General features: G+C 46.6%; 1 protein-coding gene across 25 annotated transcripts in view; it reads right to left on the reverse strand.

The window, feature by feature from the left end:
• PLEKHA7 (pleckstrin homology domain containing A7) overlaps nt 1-16005 on the reverse strand; it is a 245255-nt gene that overhangs the window by 16356 nt on the left and 212894 nt on the right. For 14 of the 25 annotated variants that reach the window (XR_001707174.4, XR_001707175.4, XM_016920488.4 and 11 more), the window contains 5 exons: nt 11996-12076; nt 8103-8171; nt 7848-7928; nt 6544-6693; nt 5850-5951 (listed from right to left, as the gene is read on the reverse strand). Coding sequence is in view for 22 of the 25 variants with exons in the window: in XM_016920488.4 (XP_016775977.2) it covers nt 5850-5951; nt 6544-6693; nt 7848-7928; nt 8103-8171; nt 11996-12076 (483 nt within the window). In the remaining 3 variants the exon portion in view is untranslated. The remainder of the gene's footprint in view (nt 1-5849; nt 5952-6543; nt 6694-7847; nt 7929-8102; nt 8172-11995; nt 12077-16005) is intronic. The other 11 variants (XR_008537813.2, XM_063783857.1, XM_016920491.4 and 8 more) reach the window with 1 other exon arrangement.

The raw sequence follows: 16005 nt of genomic DNA on the forward strand, positions 1-16005 counted from the left end.
TTTCAGACAGAGCCCCCCGCCCTGAGGGGCAGCATCCCCTCTGGAAACCCCACTAGTGCTAGAACCAAGCCTGCTTCATAGCTTTCTAGGTAAGCATAGACAAGGAAAATGCCCACGATCCAGGGAGAAATTTCAGAGTAGCTTTCAGCAGTCCAGCTTGCCTACCTAATTTAAAAACAGACTGCCGTAAACACTGTGCCATTCCACTAAAATACTGTATGACATACTTAGAGTAGTCAATTTCGTAGAGACAGGAAGTACAACAGTGGTTGCTGGGGGCGGGGGAGAGAGAAGAATGCAGAACTATTTAATGTGTATAATGTTTCAGTTATACAAGATAAAAAGTTCTGGAGATTGGGCGCACAAAAATGTGAATGTACTTAACACCACTGAACTATATACTTAAAAATAATCAAGATGAGTCGGGTGCAATGGCTCTTGTCTGTTATTCCCGCACTTTGGGAGGCCAAGGAGGTAAACACTTGAGGCCAGGAGTTTGAGACCAGCCTGGCCAACATGTGAAACCCCATCTCTACTATAAATACAAAAATTAGCCAGGCATGGTGGTGTGCGCCTGTAATCCCAGCTACTTGGGAGGCTGAGGCATGAGAATCGCTTGAACCTGGGAGGCAGAGGTTGCAGTGAGCCAAGATCATACCACTGCACTCCAGCCTGGGCAAAAGAGTGAGACCCTGTCTCAACAAAATAATAATAATAAAGGTGGTAAATTTATGTTCTGTGTATTTTACCACAGTTTTTTCCTTTTTTTTTTTTTTTTTTTTGAGATGGAGTTTCACTCCTGTTGCCCAGGCTAGAGTGCAATGGCGCCATCTCAGCTCACTGCAACCTCCACCTCCCAGGTTCAAGCATTTCTCCTGCCTCAGCCAACCAACCAGGTAGCTGGATTACAGGCACCCACCACCACATCTGGCTAATTCTTGTATTTTTAGTATAGACGCGGTTTCACCACATTGGCCAGGCTGGTCTTGAACTCCTGACCTCAGATGATCTGCCTGCCTCGGCCTCCCAAAGTACTGGGATTACAGGCGTGAGCCACTGCACCTGGCCTTTACCACAATTTTTTTGAAAGGCACTGTCCTATGTAATCATGACAGAAGGGAAGGCAAGGACTAGAGTTTACACCATCTCTAGGATATAAAAAACATTTTTAAAAAGTCAGCTGAACCCGATATTTGAGGTTTAGTTAAAAATACAGTAGTGAATGGAATATTAGTTGGCAATAAAAAGGAATGAAGTGCTGATGCATGCTACAACAAGGATGATCCTTGAAAACATGTGAGGGAAAGAAGCTAGTCATAAAAAGCCACACATTACATAATTCCATTTATAAGAAATGTCCAGACTAGTCAAATCAGTAGAAACAGAAAGTAGATTAGTGTTTGGCAAGGGCAGAGGGGACGCTGGGGGAATGAGAGTGACTGTTAATGGATACAGGATTTCTACTGGGGGATGATGAAGTGTTATAAAATTGATTATGGTGACGGCTGTATCATGCTGTGAATATACTAAAAACCACTGAAATGTATACTTTAGAAGGGTGAATTTATTTATTTATTTATTTTTTTGAGATAGGGTCACTTTGTTGCCCAGGTTGAAGTGCAGTGGTATGATCAAGGTCACCGTAACCTCAAACTCCTGGGCTCAAGTGATCCTCTCGCCTTGGCCTCCCAAGTAGCTAGGAGTACCGGAGCATGCCACCATGCCTGGCTAGTTTTTCTTTTTCTTTTTCAGTTTTTGTAGAGACAGGGGTCTTGTTATGTGGCCCAGGATGGTCTTGAACTCCTGGCTCCAAGTGATCCTCCTGCTTTGGCCTCCCAAAGTGCTGGGATTATAGGCGTGAGCCACCATGACCAGCCGAAAGGGTTAATTTTATGACATGTGAAATATATGATAAAGCTGTTAATTTTTTTAGCACAATAAGAGTACAATTTTTATATATCAATTTAAAAAAATTATAAACTCCAAAAAATACATATCTACATACAATGGGGAAGGACCTAGGCTATATGATCATGTGCATTCTGACAACCAAAATCGAATGGGAAGAGGATCTAAAAGAGGTGCAGAGGGGTCTGATGCGGTTAAGGGACTACGGCCATCTCTTGACGGGGCTGTTTAAACATCAAATGTAGTATTCTCTCGACTTTTAAGTTAAAGTGGGGGAAAGATAGCCTTGGTCCCACCCCACGGACTAAAATAAAGGCAGGCTTCCCACCCCATCTCCTCTCGAGGCACCTAGCTACCCCTCAACTGGAAGAGTTCTTGCACTGCATGAGCCTCATGGACCTGCCCGATACTGCTCGTTGATCCATCCCTACAGGGCCTGGCACTTAGCAGGTTCTCAGTGCATACATGATACGTGAATAAAGGACCAGTCATGTAAAATTCCCTGAGCAAATACTTTCCAACAGCCAGGACAACAGAAGTCCAAAGCCTCCTGTCCCAAGGTGGGGCTCACAGTTCTCACTCTCTCTCTCAACCCCTCCAACATAAAGCACATCCTCAGGTCTGGCAAGCTAATAATGGGTTTGATTCTCAGCTCCATGCCAAAGCATGAGCATCCTAAAACAGACAGGTGTATTACCGAGCCCAGGGCATGTGTATGTAAGAGGGTGACCTCTAGGGCTGAAGTCCCCAAGCTGAGTGTTGGGAACAGGTAAAGAAAGGGATTAAACGCAGTCCTCTTCCTCCTCCATAGCTCCCTGGCAAAGCTCCCCTGTCAGCCACTTTCTTGCCCCCCTGATGCCTTTCTGTCACCCCCACATGTGAGAAAAGAACAGAGAGCAGAGAATAAAAAAGGCTGGAGAGTCCCTATCCTTCTCCAACAGTGATGGAATTTTGGGCCTTCATAATGAGGGGAGGGGAATTTTGGGGGAAATGAGGGGGTGGAGTTTCATTCCTGCCTCCTCCCACTACACTGGGTAGAAAGGCTCCTATGTGCTGCTTTCAGCAAAGCCTTGAACTCACTGTTTTAGCCTTGACCGAAACGGCTATTTTCCTGCAGCCAAACCTGACTACAGGGAGGCGAATTTCTAAGCCCTGTTACTGAGAATCTGCACATGGGGCTGCAAGCGGATCTGCAGTGCTGATGATTTATCTAGGGCTCTAACAGCCTGCCTGGCCTAGAATGACACCAAAGAAGCTAGCACAGTGCCTGCTCAAAGCAGGGCTTTGTTAGCTTCCCAGGTTACTGTGCCACTTAGGGAAAGTGTGAGCAGTGCCGCAGGCAAGGTGGAAATCAAGATGCAGGCTCCAGGCTGGCCTATTTGAGAGTAAGTCATGGGGCTGAGTTCTCCAGGGCATCTGTGACAAAGACCTGCCACAGTGTATCTATTTGCTTTTGGGAGGGAAGGGGGAAAAAAAAAAAGATTCTAGGCCTGCTATATGTTAAATCACCAGGACATAAGGCACAGTAAAGACACAAATGGCCAATAATCATACGAATAGATATTTAACCTGCTAATAACTAAATAAATGCAAATTAAAGCAAGATGCCATTTAGTAGACTAGCAAAACTAAAAAGATCAATTACAAGTGCTGACAAGGATGTGAGCAAATAGGTCCAGTACTTTCATTTGCTGTGGGTAGGAAGATAAACAGGTGCAGCCCTTTAGAAGGTGGTTTGGCATATCCATCAACTTTTAAGATGTATACTCATTCCAACCCCAGCAAGTCCACTCCTAGGAGCCTATCTTACACAGATACTTGTAAACAATGTGAAAACGCAGTTACACGAATCTTTATCACACCACCATTTATAAAAGCAAAACGCTGAAAATAATTAAATGCTATCAGAAGAGGAATGGCTAAAGTAGAAAACACCCAGACTGTGAAATAGTATGTAACAGTCAAGAAAAACAAGTTTAATTTCCTTAGACTGGCGCTGCCCAATACACCTTTCTGAGATGATAGAAACCTATAATCCTTGCTGTCCAAGACAGTAGCCGATAGTCACATGTGGGTATGGAGCACTTGAATGAGTCTGGTGTAAATGAGGAATACATTTTGAATTTCAGTTACTTTTAATTAATTTATATTTTATTGGGCAGCATAAATTTTGGATTAACTGTCCTGGAAAGATTTCCACGATATCAGGTTATGACAAAAAAAGTGAGTTGCCAAATAATGTGTAAGTGTGATCCTCTTCAAGTAAGCCTTTTACCTGCTCCCATCCCTGAATAAATCATATGATTCTATGCATGTGCATATTTTTGAAAATGCATAGAAAATGGTCTAGAAGGCAATGCCACCAATAGATAGCACTGATGACACATAGGGAGGGTGATGGGAGGGGCAGAAAGGGAGGGGGGAAGAGGAACTTTTATATCATTTTTCGTTTTTGCTTCTTACTGTTTTGGCCTTTTCAAAGACACGTATTCATGTACCATTTGTGTAATTACAGAAACAAAGAATGAAAAGCTTAAAAAAATTACTGCTAAAAATAAAGCAAAAAAAAATCACTGCTAAAAAAATTCAGATCACTGAAGTCCAAGAAAATAGGTATAACCTGGGCAGTTTTATAAACTCATAACCAGAAATAATTGAAGGACTTTGTCAACAACATTCACCTAGTATTTTCAAGTCATTACGGTAAATGCTGGGGCTACAAAAAAGAGTAGTGAAATGTTAGCCAGTGTGGATGAAGAGAAATTATGGGAGGAAAACGACCCCAATAGCAGCAGGAGATAGACAAGTGCTGGGGAGAGTCTTGTAGGCCAGCCCTGAGCCACAGGCGAGGGTCTCCTCCACGTGGTCCTAGGCAGGGCTCTCTGGGAACCATCTCTGCATGAACAGAGGGACAGCAGGGCCCTTGGAAAAGCCTCAGGGCCCACACACCTACACCCTACTCCAGAATTTCCTTCAACTTTCTGGGGTGAGGCTAATGTCTGGAGAGTCAATATACTCATTAAATCACTTAAACAAAGAGCCTTGGTTAGAACTATCTTATCAGTTAGCAAGCCCAGCACCAAAAGTGGCCCAGCGTGGTGCCTCATATACAAGAAGCCTCAATTAATGCTTGCTGAATTCAAACACACTTATTATGTCAGGGCCCTGAAAGGAGAAGATATAGATCTTAAGTCAGGTGAGAAAAAAACAGGTTATTTTCCACTTAAAAAATTGTGAGGGTGGGGTGGAAACCTGGTTAAGCACCACAGTGGGGGAACACTGGGCAATTTGGAAGAAGAAAAACCACACAGGTCCTTTCATTGCCTCACTTCTGGGGGACAGAAGCAGCTATCAATAGGGTGGCCTGATTTTTTAAGGGTGAAGTGGCAGGGCTCTAAGGCCAACTTTCCTGAGTGGTATAGGGGTCACAGAGATGGGCATCACCCAGCCTGGCCTCCAGAAATGCAGATGACTGCCTGGAGACCAGAGTGCCTCAAAGGACAGAATTCACACTGTCTCCCTCTGGTAGAGGTGTGATAACATCTATCTCCAGGAATCAGAGGAGGGAAGGGGTGGGCACTTCCTGCTGCTGTCTAAGTGATGAGCTAGCAGCCTAAGATGGGGCCAAGAACTACAGGAACACGGATCACTCTGTGATTACTGATGACACCAAATGATCAGAAGTAAAGCCCTTTCTAAAACACCCAAGAGCTTGTCTTTGAGAGCAGCAAGGCAAGGGGAATGGGGTGAAGCTTCTCATCACAACCTGGCTTGGGGAAGGGATCCTCAAGGGAGAGCTTGGGGTGGCTCCTTTACAGGGGTGGAGCATCTGGGGCTGAGGGGGAGAAGGACTCTGAGCAGTGCTCACAGCCCCCACAGGTGAAGTCTCTTGGAAAAACAAAAAACAAGAGCTCAGAAGGGATGGACAGGTATCAGGTCACCTGGAAAAAAAAGGCTCTTCTGTGTTGCTCCTGCAGGGTCTGCTTCAGCTGTTCCACATCATTCTCCAACTTCAGGTATTCGTTCCAAGCATTTTCCATCTCCTGTTGGCCAAGACAATGCTTCCGGTTCTTAGTTATCCCCTGCCCCCTTGGAAGGCCTCACGAACACCTGTACTCCTGACCATGCTGACCCAGCCAGGGGAAGAGGGAAGGAGACCCGGCAGGCCTGGTGGGAGAGAGAGAGGAGCAGGAAAGAGCGTGGCATCCTGTCATTTGTGCTCTGACCCTGGTCACCTGCGCTGTTCACTCTTCCACCCTCAGGATGCTTTGATTCTCAGCCCTGGCCTGTACCACAACAGACTGAAAAGTGAAAAAGCAGATTCTGACAACTTGGAATTAACTGCACACAGATCAGGGGAACAGCCTTGCAGGCAGCTCTGAAGAATCTGGCCCACTGGGTGTCACTGGCCTTCAAGAGTCGCTGTGGTAAGCAGCCTAAGGCACACGTGCAGGCAGACATGTCACCCCCAGACAAGGTCATCTACTGTCAGGTGGCAGTTCTGCTACTGGAGAAGCTCTGCTATTTCAGGACTCTTGCCTCTGGACACCAACTCAACTACCTCTTGGGAGGGGAGAAAAGCAGCCCCTTGCTCAGCCCGTCCTGAGGGAGACAGGTCTGCCACCCTCTACGCACAGTGGACTCTCTGGAGAGCTCAGCTCGGATATGGACAAGGTCCTCCTGCAGCAACTTCTGCTGGTAGGCAATCTTCTCCAAGTGCTGGGGCTGGTCTCGGTACTGCTCCATCTGTCTGTGCAACACCTCTAGCACAGATTCTAGCTGGTCCTGCACCACAAAGGGCCAAAAAACAGCAGTATAGGAGGACAGTCCCCAGAGGCCTCCCCGTACCATACCAGGAACCAAAGCTACTGGACCTAACCAAGGCTGAAGGGACCAGCGCTGAGATGTGGGCCCACAGTCGGGGCTCTGATGCCAGCTCTGACTCTGTCTAGGGAGTAGGCTGGGGAAAGTACCTAACAGCTCTGTGCCTCAATTTTGTCATCTATAAACTAGGGATACAGCTGTCTAACTCTTTATGGGATAAACTAAGAGGATAAACTAAGCTAAGAGGATAAATCAAAGAATTAAAAAAACAAAAAACAAAAACCTCTCTAGCCTCCTAGGGAAAAGAGTATATTGTCAACCTCCAGCATCACAAATTTAAAATGCAAAAGGAAAAAAATACTTTAAGAATAGAAAAGGCCAAATGTTGGTGGCCCCTGGCCCATTCCGGCACTCCCATCCAGACTTGCTGCCTCCATAGCCCAGATCCTAGGAGACAAGGAGCTTTAGGAAGCAAAGGCCTCTGCCCTGTAATGACTACAGCCACTTCCTCCAAAGGAACCCTGCTTCCCTGGGGTTCAGGGACCTGGGGTCATCACATATAAGCCAGTGGAGCTCCTCTCCCAGGCTCACCTCGCAGGGCCTCCACGGAGAGGTAAGCCAAAGCAGAATGGGGGCAGGAGGGTCTCTATAAGATAGAAACCCCTAAGAAACACCATTTAAACACAAAGGCTTTTTTTTTTTTTCTCCTGAGGCGAAGTCTTCCTCTGTTGCCTAGGCTGGAATACAGTGGCGTGATCTCGGCTCACTGCAACCTCTGCCTCCCGGGTTCAAGCAATTCTTCTGCCTCAGCCTCCTGAGTAGCTGGGATTACAGGCGCCCACCACCATGCCCAGCTAATTTTTGTATTTTTAGTGGAGACAGGGTTTCACCATGTTGGTCAGGCTGGTCTCGAACTCCTGACCTCATGATCCACCTGCCTTGGCCTTCCAAAGTGCTGAGATTACAGGCATGAGCCACCGCACCCGGTGCATTTTTTTAAAAATAAGCTAACATCTGCTCTTCAATACTAACATGAGGGTCCAGCCTATGTCTCAAGAAAGACAGGACAAAATGCCCCTCTGCCCATTCCAAGATTATTCAAAACTGACACGTACTTTGTTCTCTTTAAGGGCTCGTATCTTGTCTTCCAAGTCCTGGAGGACCCTGTCTTGTTCACAGAAGATGCTCAGTTTGACCTAAAAGCAAGAACAGGTGGAGAGGGCCTGGGGTGATGAGAAAAGGACATGACCTTGGGATTGCGATCAGACAGCCTTTGGCTACAGAACCATCCAAGCCCTGCCTGAAGCTGTTCACCCGGGGTCTGGGTCAGGAGGCAGCTGAGGGGTCAGCGTGTCACTCTGCTCACTCACGTCAGTGTCGCTCTCAGCGATCTTCACAGGCTTCAGACTTCGATCCTTGAGAAGGTCCCGGCCTGTCATCTGGGAGGCGAACAATTTAAAAGAGATTTAACCATGGTGTTTGAGATCAGAACTCAGGAAAGAAAATTCATCCTATAATGGATGGTGTGGAAGTCCTTGGCAGTGGCAGGTAGGGTCATAGTATGAGAGGGACAAAAACTTGGGCCATACTTTGCTATTTCTATGCCTATTTCATTTTAGGAAAAAACCAAAACCTTTTGATGATTCTAGTAATGCTGGTAAGTCCTTTGAGTTAAAGAAAATGTAGATGTTCAAGTTAAAGGATCATCAATTTTAAAAGTATATATTTGCCTAAAATGAATGTGAAAAATCAGCATGAATCTTGGAAGATTTGCCACCGATAAGACAGAGGTGTACTACTGAACCTGGGAACAAACACAAGTTACGAAGCCCATCACCCCCTGCCCAGGGTGGTGAGATGGGCAGACCCAGAGGAACAAGCAAATCCCTTGACCATTGTCAATCCTTAGTTTAAGGAAGTCTCTGAGCAGCCCACTTCCCCGTGGGTAAGGCCAGCCTTCCTTACTCTTTACCATTTGGGAAGAAGACCTGGCCAAGGTAAAAAGGAACCCGGCTAGTTCCCAGCAAGGGTTTTTAATTGTTCCCTGAATAACTGAGGCTAGGCTGTACTTGTGTAAGTTACAAGAAAGGAAACCATAAAGCAATATAAAAAGTCACCCAAACTTGCGGGCCAATGGGATTTTACATTTCCCATCCCTCACTTGACTCAAAGTAGGCAATATGCTGCCTGTCTCTCACTGACTCCTGAGAATCTAAATCTTACTTATCCCATTTTTCCATTTCCCCCAATTTCTTTCTTGCCAAAAGTCATGCAGGGACTGAGGGGAGTGACTTTCACAGATGCACCCTCCCATGGCCAAGACAAGGCCAGGGAGAACCAAATCTATTTTGCCTAATGTAGGAGAAACCACCTCACTGAGCTCTATTTTGCAGATCTGACCAGGAAAATGGAGGGTGGAGCTAACAGTGGCAGAGACAGGTGGTGTGTGTGTGCTATGCAGAGAGGTCCCAATGTGGACCGATAGCTGCTGGAGAGAGAGGTGTAGATTTCTCCCCATTCTATCTGTAAGGTCCAGGAAGTTTGTCAGTGTGGATTGGGGGTGGAAATAAATTGGCAAACATTCCACTCAGTGCTCAAGCCCTTCATGTGCCCAACTGTCCTATGCTACCTCTCCCTGCAAACTGTCATGAGCAAATCCAAAGGTCAAGGGAGAGGACCTTTCCCTGCCTTGGAGTGAGGACTGATTCTGGGCTACACACATGCCCCACCCATTCCCACGATCCCTTTGGTCGCACAGAAGAGGGCGGAACCATTGTTTTATCTTAATAAGTCAGCCCTGAACAGAAGACCTGGCACAAACTCAGCAAATGCTTATTGAATTGCATTGCATGTAGGTCAAAGGGAAACACATGTAGGTCAGTGTTGTTGAGTTCCCGGAAAAAATAGAACTCCAGCCAAATTCTGCTCTTCAGACTGTCAGATTATGTGTACATACACGTATACACACAGTTGCAGAACACAAGACTGCAACGATCCACAAACAAACAGACTGCTGTCTCCTGCAATGCAGGGGGGCGGTGCAGGGAGGTGTGGGGAGGTGGGCATGAAGTTAATCCTGGTGAATCACAAACAGCTGAACTTCTCAGGCAGAATGTGGGTTTTAAACTCAGGGGAACCCAGGAGAAAAAGCAGGTGAAAGCAGTGAAGTCTTCGCTCTATGTCATCATCCTTTCATCAAAGCCAAGAACAAGGAGGTTGTCTATTCTCCAAACCGGCTGACCTTTGGGGCTCATTTTCTAGGTAGAAATCATTTTCAAATGGAGATACACTCTGGGGATTCTTTCCCCCAGCAAAACTCTTCCCCTTATTTCACTGAAGCTTTTTACAGAGGATGTCTTTTTGATACTTAAATAACAAGCCAGAAAATCTAATTGAGCGATGCCTCATTTATCCAGCACCATCAGGAAAAGAATGAGATATTTTATATAAAAAGGACATTTTGAGAAGAAGCTGAATCCTCTAAATTATACTTTTTGATGGAAAGCTTTCTAAAAGTATGCCCTTTGCTGCCTTCATGGAATACTGAATATACATTCAACCTTTTTCTCCTCCCTCTCAGGATATTAGTACTACCTCTTTTTCTAAGAAGTAGATTTCTCTTGTCCCTTTTTAAAGTGCTGCTTATCTTGCCAGGCACGGTGGCTCACACCTGTAATCCCAGCACTTTGGGAGGCCGAGGCAGGTGAATCATGAGGTCAGGAGTTCAAGATCAGTCTGGCCAACATGGTGAAACCCCATCTCTACTAAAAATACAAAAATTAGCCAGGCGCAGTGCCGCGCACCTGTAGTCCCAGCTACTCGGGAGGTTGAGGCAGGAGAATCTCTTGAACCTGGGAGGCAGAGGTTGCAGTGAGTTGAGATTGCGCCACTGCACTCCAGCCTGGGTGACAGAGCGAGACTCCGTGTCAAAAAAAAAAAACAAAAAAACTGCTGCTTACTAGGTGTTGTGGGTTAGGAATTCAAAGGACTATAAGCTCGACTGATAAGAGGTACTTACATCTCTTCTCTCCCTTTAACTGGGGGTGATGCCCTTCAGGGTGCTCTTTCCACACGTTGCATCTGCCGCTACTACAGCACCCAGCACATTAGAGTACAATGTTCCGTTTGCTCATTTGTCTCTCCTCACTAGAGAGTAACCTAATTAGGGGTGACTGTGGAGATGGATGCCTTTCCTCTGTATCCTCAAAGCCCAGCCAGGGCCTAGCATATTGAAGAAATTCGGGCAATGTTTGCTCAGTGAGTTCATGAATGTGTCAAAGTAATGTGAGCTGGCTCTGTCTCCTATGGACGAAAGGTCACAGGCTTTAGAGCATGGGCTTGATGAGAGCTGTTTCTACAGCTCAGAGAACCGTTAAGATTCTGAATGTAGCTCTGCTCCAGACAGCCGAGGCTGCTAAGAAATATTATATCCACGTGTACTGTATTACATCTAATTTTCCTTTTAAAAGTGTGTTTGTTATAGCCATGTTCAAATACACTTAAAACATCAACTCTGCGTCCCCCCAGCATCTCTGTCATCAGAAAAGGTAAAATTCTGTGGGTGCTCATCCATTGGAAAGAGTCTCTCCATCAGAGGGGAATCAAAGGCCACCCAGGCATCTTCCCTCCCCTCCACCACATCCCAACCCACTTTCTCAAGGCTCACGATGGTTGGACACAACACCTGCTTCTCGATCTGCATCCTCCCCTGGAATGCTGTGAGAGCTGGCCACATTGCAGTCCCTACTTCTGCATCAATCAAAGAGGGTAGGGGCAGGGGGTGGCATTTTATTCTAGTCCAGCTCCAGGCTGTTATCCAAATACCAACTGCCTGCCCCCAAAAAGTGCCACCTTAATCTCAGGGCCACCGTGGAATCTGAGGATACCCTGGCTCTTGGAAGATGACCAATAACTGCTGTTCCCTCCCAAGAAACTCATGCTCAACTCTGTCTGGGTGAGCCCTCGCCATGGAGGCAGACACGTGATGATGGAAACACAACACAAGCTGGTGGCAAGCCAGGCAAGCTCCCCCACCCTTGGCAGCACAAAACATGGAGTCACAGAAAACTGCAGATGAGAGGCTCAGCCTGGTGCATCAGCCAAAATGCTGAAGAGAGCTTCAGTTGAAAGAAAATAAACCAAAATGACTTGCGGGAAGCCTGGGGCGGTCAGGAGAGCAACTGGTTAAGCAAGTGATGAAGTCGGCACCGAGCCAGAAGCAATGGAATGACCCCGCTTGGAGACACGGATCAGATCATCTTACGCTTCTCCTGGGCCGACAGCCCCGTGCTGACTTCTTCAGCACTTTGTAAAGCACGTTGATCAAAGGTTCATTATTTTTAATCTGTTCCAAACAAAAAGGCAAATACAACAAAATGTAACAGGTGAGACATCAAATGACACTTGAAGCAGCCAGAATTTGGGGAACTGGCAAAGGGAAAACTTTAAGGAGGCTGTGTGCTATGCAATTCAAACAACCAGGCCTGAATCTTGGTGATGCTACTTCCATGGGACCGTGGATGCTCCTCCCATGGGCCATGGGACCTTCCCAGACTGCAGCTCTCTCCTTTTTATAAAATGTTATATGCTGTCTGAAGGGACTTTTGCACAGGCTGGTTTTTGTGGGAGTGCAATTTCAGTGTTCATTTCCTTCCTGGTTCTGCTGCAGAAGGCAAGGAGGAACATGATAGAAGGGAACTTGCTGCTTCTTTTGTCCTCCCTCATCACATTCTGTAAGACACTAGTTTAGAGTCGTGCCATGCATTCATCTCACCCCCACTCAACCTTAAGTTCCACCAGAACTGTGGTGCATCTACATGATTATGTCTTACCCACGGTCCCAAATGCTTATAGCTCCTTTTTGGGAACATTGTCCTCATTACCTAGGACAGTGGATCTCAGCCCTTGCTGAACACTGGAATCACTGGGGGAGCTTTAAAAAGTACCGATGCCTGAGTTCCACCATGGGGCCTGGGCACTGGGATTCTTAAACACTCTCCTGGGTGATTCGAATATGCAGCCAGGATTGAGAAGCACTGCCCTAAAACAGGGGTTCTCAAACTTTAGCATGCATCAGAATCAGCCAGAGGGCAAATACACAGATTTGCTGGGCCCCATCCCTGGAGGTTCTTGTGGTGCAGATCTGGGGTGGGACCCAAGATTTTGCATTTCTAATGAATTCCCAGATACTGACACTTTCGGTCTGAGGATCACATTTTGAGAGTCGCTACTTCAAAACCATGTTTCTCGATGCTGGATGTGCATTAAAAACACCTAAGGAGTTTGTTTGTTTGTTTTAATTAAGGAGTAATACCTGAATATTACCAATTAAATCACAGTCTCTAAGGGGTAGGACCCAGACATTTATATTCATTTTTAAAACTCCCCAACAGTTCTCGTTCATAGCCAGGGTTAATAATTTCTTCTCCAGAACAATAGACCTCAAACCCTAGTGTGCACAAGAATCACCCCAGAGCTTGACAAAAATGCAGAATTCTGGGCAGCAGAGTGTCCAATTCAATAGAACCCTCCAGGTCTGTGCTTTTGTCAAGCTCCCAGGTGATTCTGAAGTATGTGGCATCCCCAATTACAACTTTAAAAACTGTCCCAGAAGCTGATTTTGGAAACAGCCTGAACAGAAAAGTCCTGATCTCAGGTTCAAACAGTCAGGAAGAGTCCAGATTCCAGTAACCCTGAAGCCACTGACAGCACATCCCTCACTGAAGACAAAAGCCTTTTTGGGGCTGAATGCAACCTTTTCTATCTACAAAGGCTCCACGAGTGACAGCAGGTACCCTCATCTTCCTGGCTGTGCTTCACAGCAGCATAAAGACAACTTAAATTGTCAACAACAGTGAACCCCACACCCCACCCTTCTGACTCAGCTAAGGTATAGGGTTCTGAAGAGCAGAACATCAATGCCAAGAATACAATTCAACGAACACGACTTTAGGGTGGGCAAAGCGTGTGATGCATGGACGAAAGAAGGCAGGTATGAAGTCAGTTGCTGCGTACATGTCCCAGCAGTGTAACTTTGCAGAAGTTACTTTACTTCTCTGACACCTGGGTTCCTGGTTATAAAAAAGGGATAATAATTCATATTGCTCAAGTTGCTGAGAGGATTCAATGAGATAAATGAACATCAAGTGCCCAAATACTGCCAAGGCAAGAACAGATGCTTAATCAATGTGAGTCCTTTTCACCCTGGCACCATCAAGTAAAATGCCAGCAAAGTAAACATTTCCAAAAAAGCACACTAATGTAAGTGGGTCCCAAGAGCAGAGTGTCCCGTTGTATGATTACTTGGCACCCCAGCAGGAACGCTCACTTCAGGAAGGTAAAGCTTCTCAACGTGGGCCCACAAGCACCCCTGATTCTGGAAGCTGAGCATCAGCTGATTGGGGGGCAGGGGAAGATGGGCTCTGGATCCTTAAGTCCTTGGCCTCTCGAACAGGGACATGGGGGACACCAAGTCAATGTGGCACATGGAGGGGAGAGGTCAGCAGATCAGATGCCAAGCAGGGAGACTCCTCTCCAGAGAGGCTTATATCCTTACCTCACCCCCCTCCAAGGAGCCAGGGGGGGACCTCTCATAAGCAGCTGGTCCCAGAGGGGCTGTGCTTATCTCCATTTCCATGCCCAGAATGGTCTACAGGCCTATTCAACCATGTCCAGAGAGACCCCTGACTCAGGGACATTTTGTCCAGCATGTCATAGAATCTAAGGACCAGTGAGCCTTGGGGTTTTCCTAATCCAACCATTCATCCCACTCAGTTTCATTGAGCCTCAGTTGTACCCTAGTGATGGGAAGTCCACCACCACCTGAGGTGGCCCTTTTAGAAAAGTCTTTCTTCTACTAAACTGAAACCTATCTACTTGTAGCTGCCATCCACGTGTCTTAATTCCTCCTTAGGGCCACAGAAAACACATGGAGACATACCAGAGTTTTACAGGCTGTCTCTATGCCTCTCCTGAATCGCCCCTAACTCCTTCAATCATTCTGCACTGTAGCTGTACCAGCTGCTGTTGTGCTTCCTTTCTCCACCCAGTGTGTCCCATTAGGGAACTCCTCCCTCACTGCATGGAATACTGAGTAGGGAAGAAGTGAATCTGGGCTTGCAGGCAGCCACCTTCCCTGCCCGTGTGGAGGCAGCCCTTGTTCCACAGGAAAGAAGAAGTCTGACACACAAGGATAGTAGAAGAGTGACAATGTGGCTGAGCCCCGGGAATGGGGCCCCTGGCTACACGAATTAGTATATTCCCTTTTCGACTTAGCAGGTTGCTTTGGGTTTTAGATACTTACAAACAAAAGCATCCCGCCTAACACACCCAGCCATGGTTCTGCAAGCCGTCAATACCTCTCCCCTGATTCCAGCCCTTCCTTCATCTGGATCTTCAAGTGGGACTCTCATCTTGGAACCCTAAACCCAAGCTGAGTCTGAGCAGGGCAGAGTAGGCCTACTGCCTCCTGATCTGGGCCTGCCCCTCTGAGGGAAGCCGGGGGGTGCCAGCCTTTCTGGCAGCCATGTCAGACTGATGACACACACTTGGCACAAAACCCAGCTTGTTTCTCGCATGTGGCTGCTGGTGAGCCAAGCCTCTTCCAGGCTGCTGGTGCAGTTCAGCTGGTTCCTGGAGAGGAACTTAGCAACCGGGGTAGCAGCTATAAGACCAGGGGAATACTGGTATCAACACAGTTGTTTTCCATGACAAACAATGACAACTTCCAGAAAGTCCAATAACTAGATAACATTCTAATCATGTGCAGCTCTTAGGTAGTAAAACACACCAAGGATGTAACTTGCCTCTCTCTATCCCATGAAATATATTTCTTGGCATAACAATCCAAGCTCAGCTCCATAAAAACATAAGGCCTTTGGGTACACAGTGGTAGAGCACTATTTTAAGAGAGGATGTGGGGCAAGGTGATGAAGGGCTTTAGGGTGAGAGCCGCACCCAAATACTGACACCCGCTAACTGCTGTGTAGGCTTGGGAAACTCATTAGGCTTTCGGAGTCACGATCCATTAAAAGATGATACCACCACTTCCCTTACAGGGCCACTTTGGAGGTAAAATAACTTAATAGAAGTAAAATGCAGTGACTGGCACACATTATAACCCCCTATTGTTATTAAGCTTCTGTTGGAGTCGACACTCAGGGACTCTTAGTTCTGCTGTGCCATTCTGTGGCTCAGTTTCTCCCTCTTTAATCCCGCATAGCTCAAATTCTATGATCTTGAAATAAAACAAACCTGAGGCCAAGCATCACTCCA

This window comes from Pan troglodytes, chromosome 9 (assembly GCF_028858775.2).
Source record: "Pan troglodytes isolate AG18354 chromosome 9, NHGRI_mPanTro3-v2.0_pri, whole genome shotgun sequence".
NCBI lineage: Eukaryota > Metazoa > Chordata > Mammalia > Primates > Hominidae > Pan > Pan troglodytes.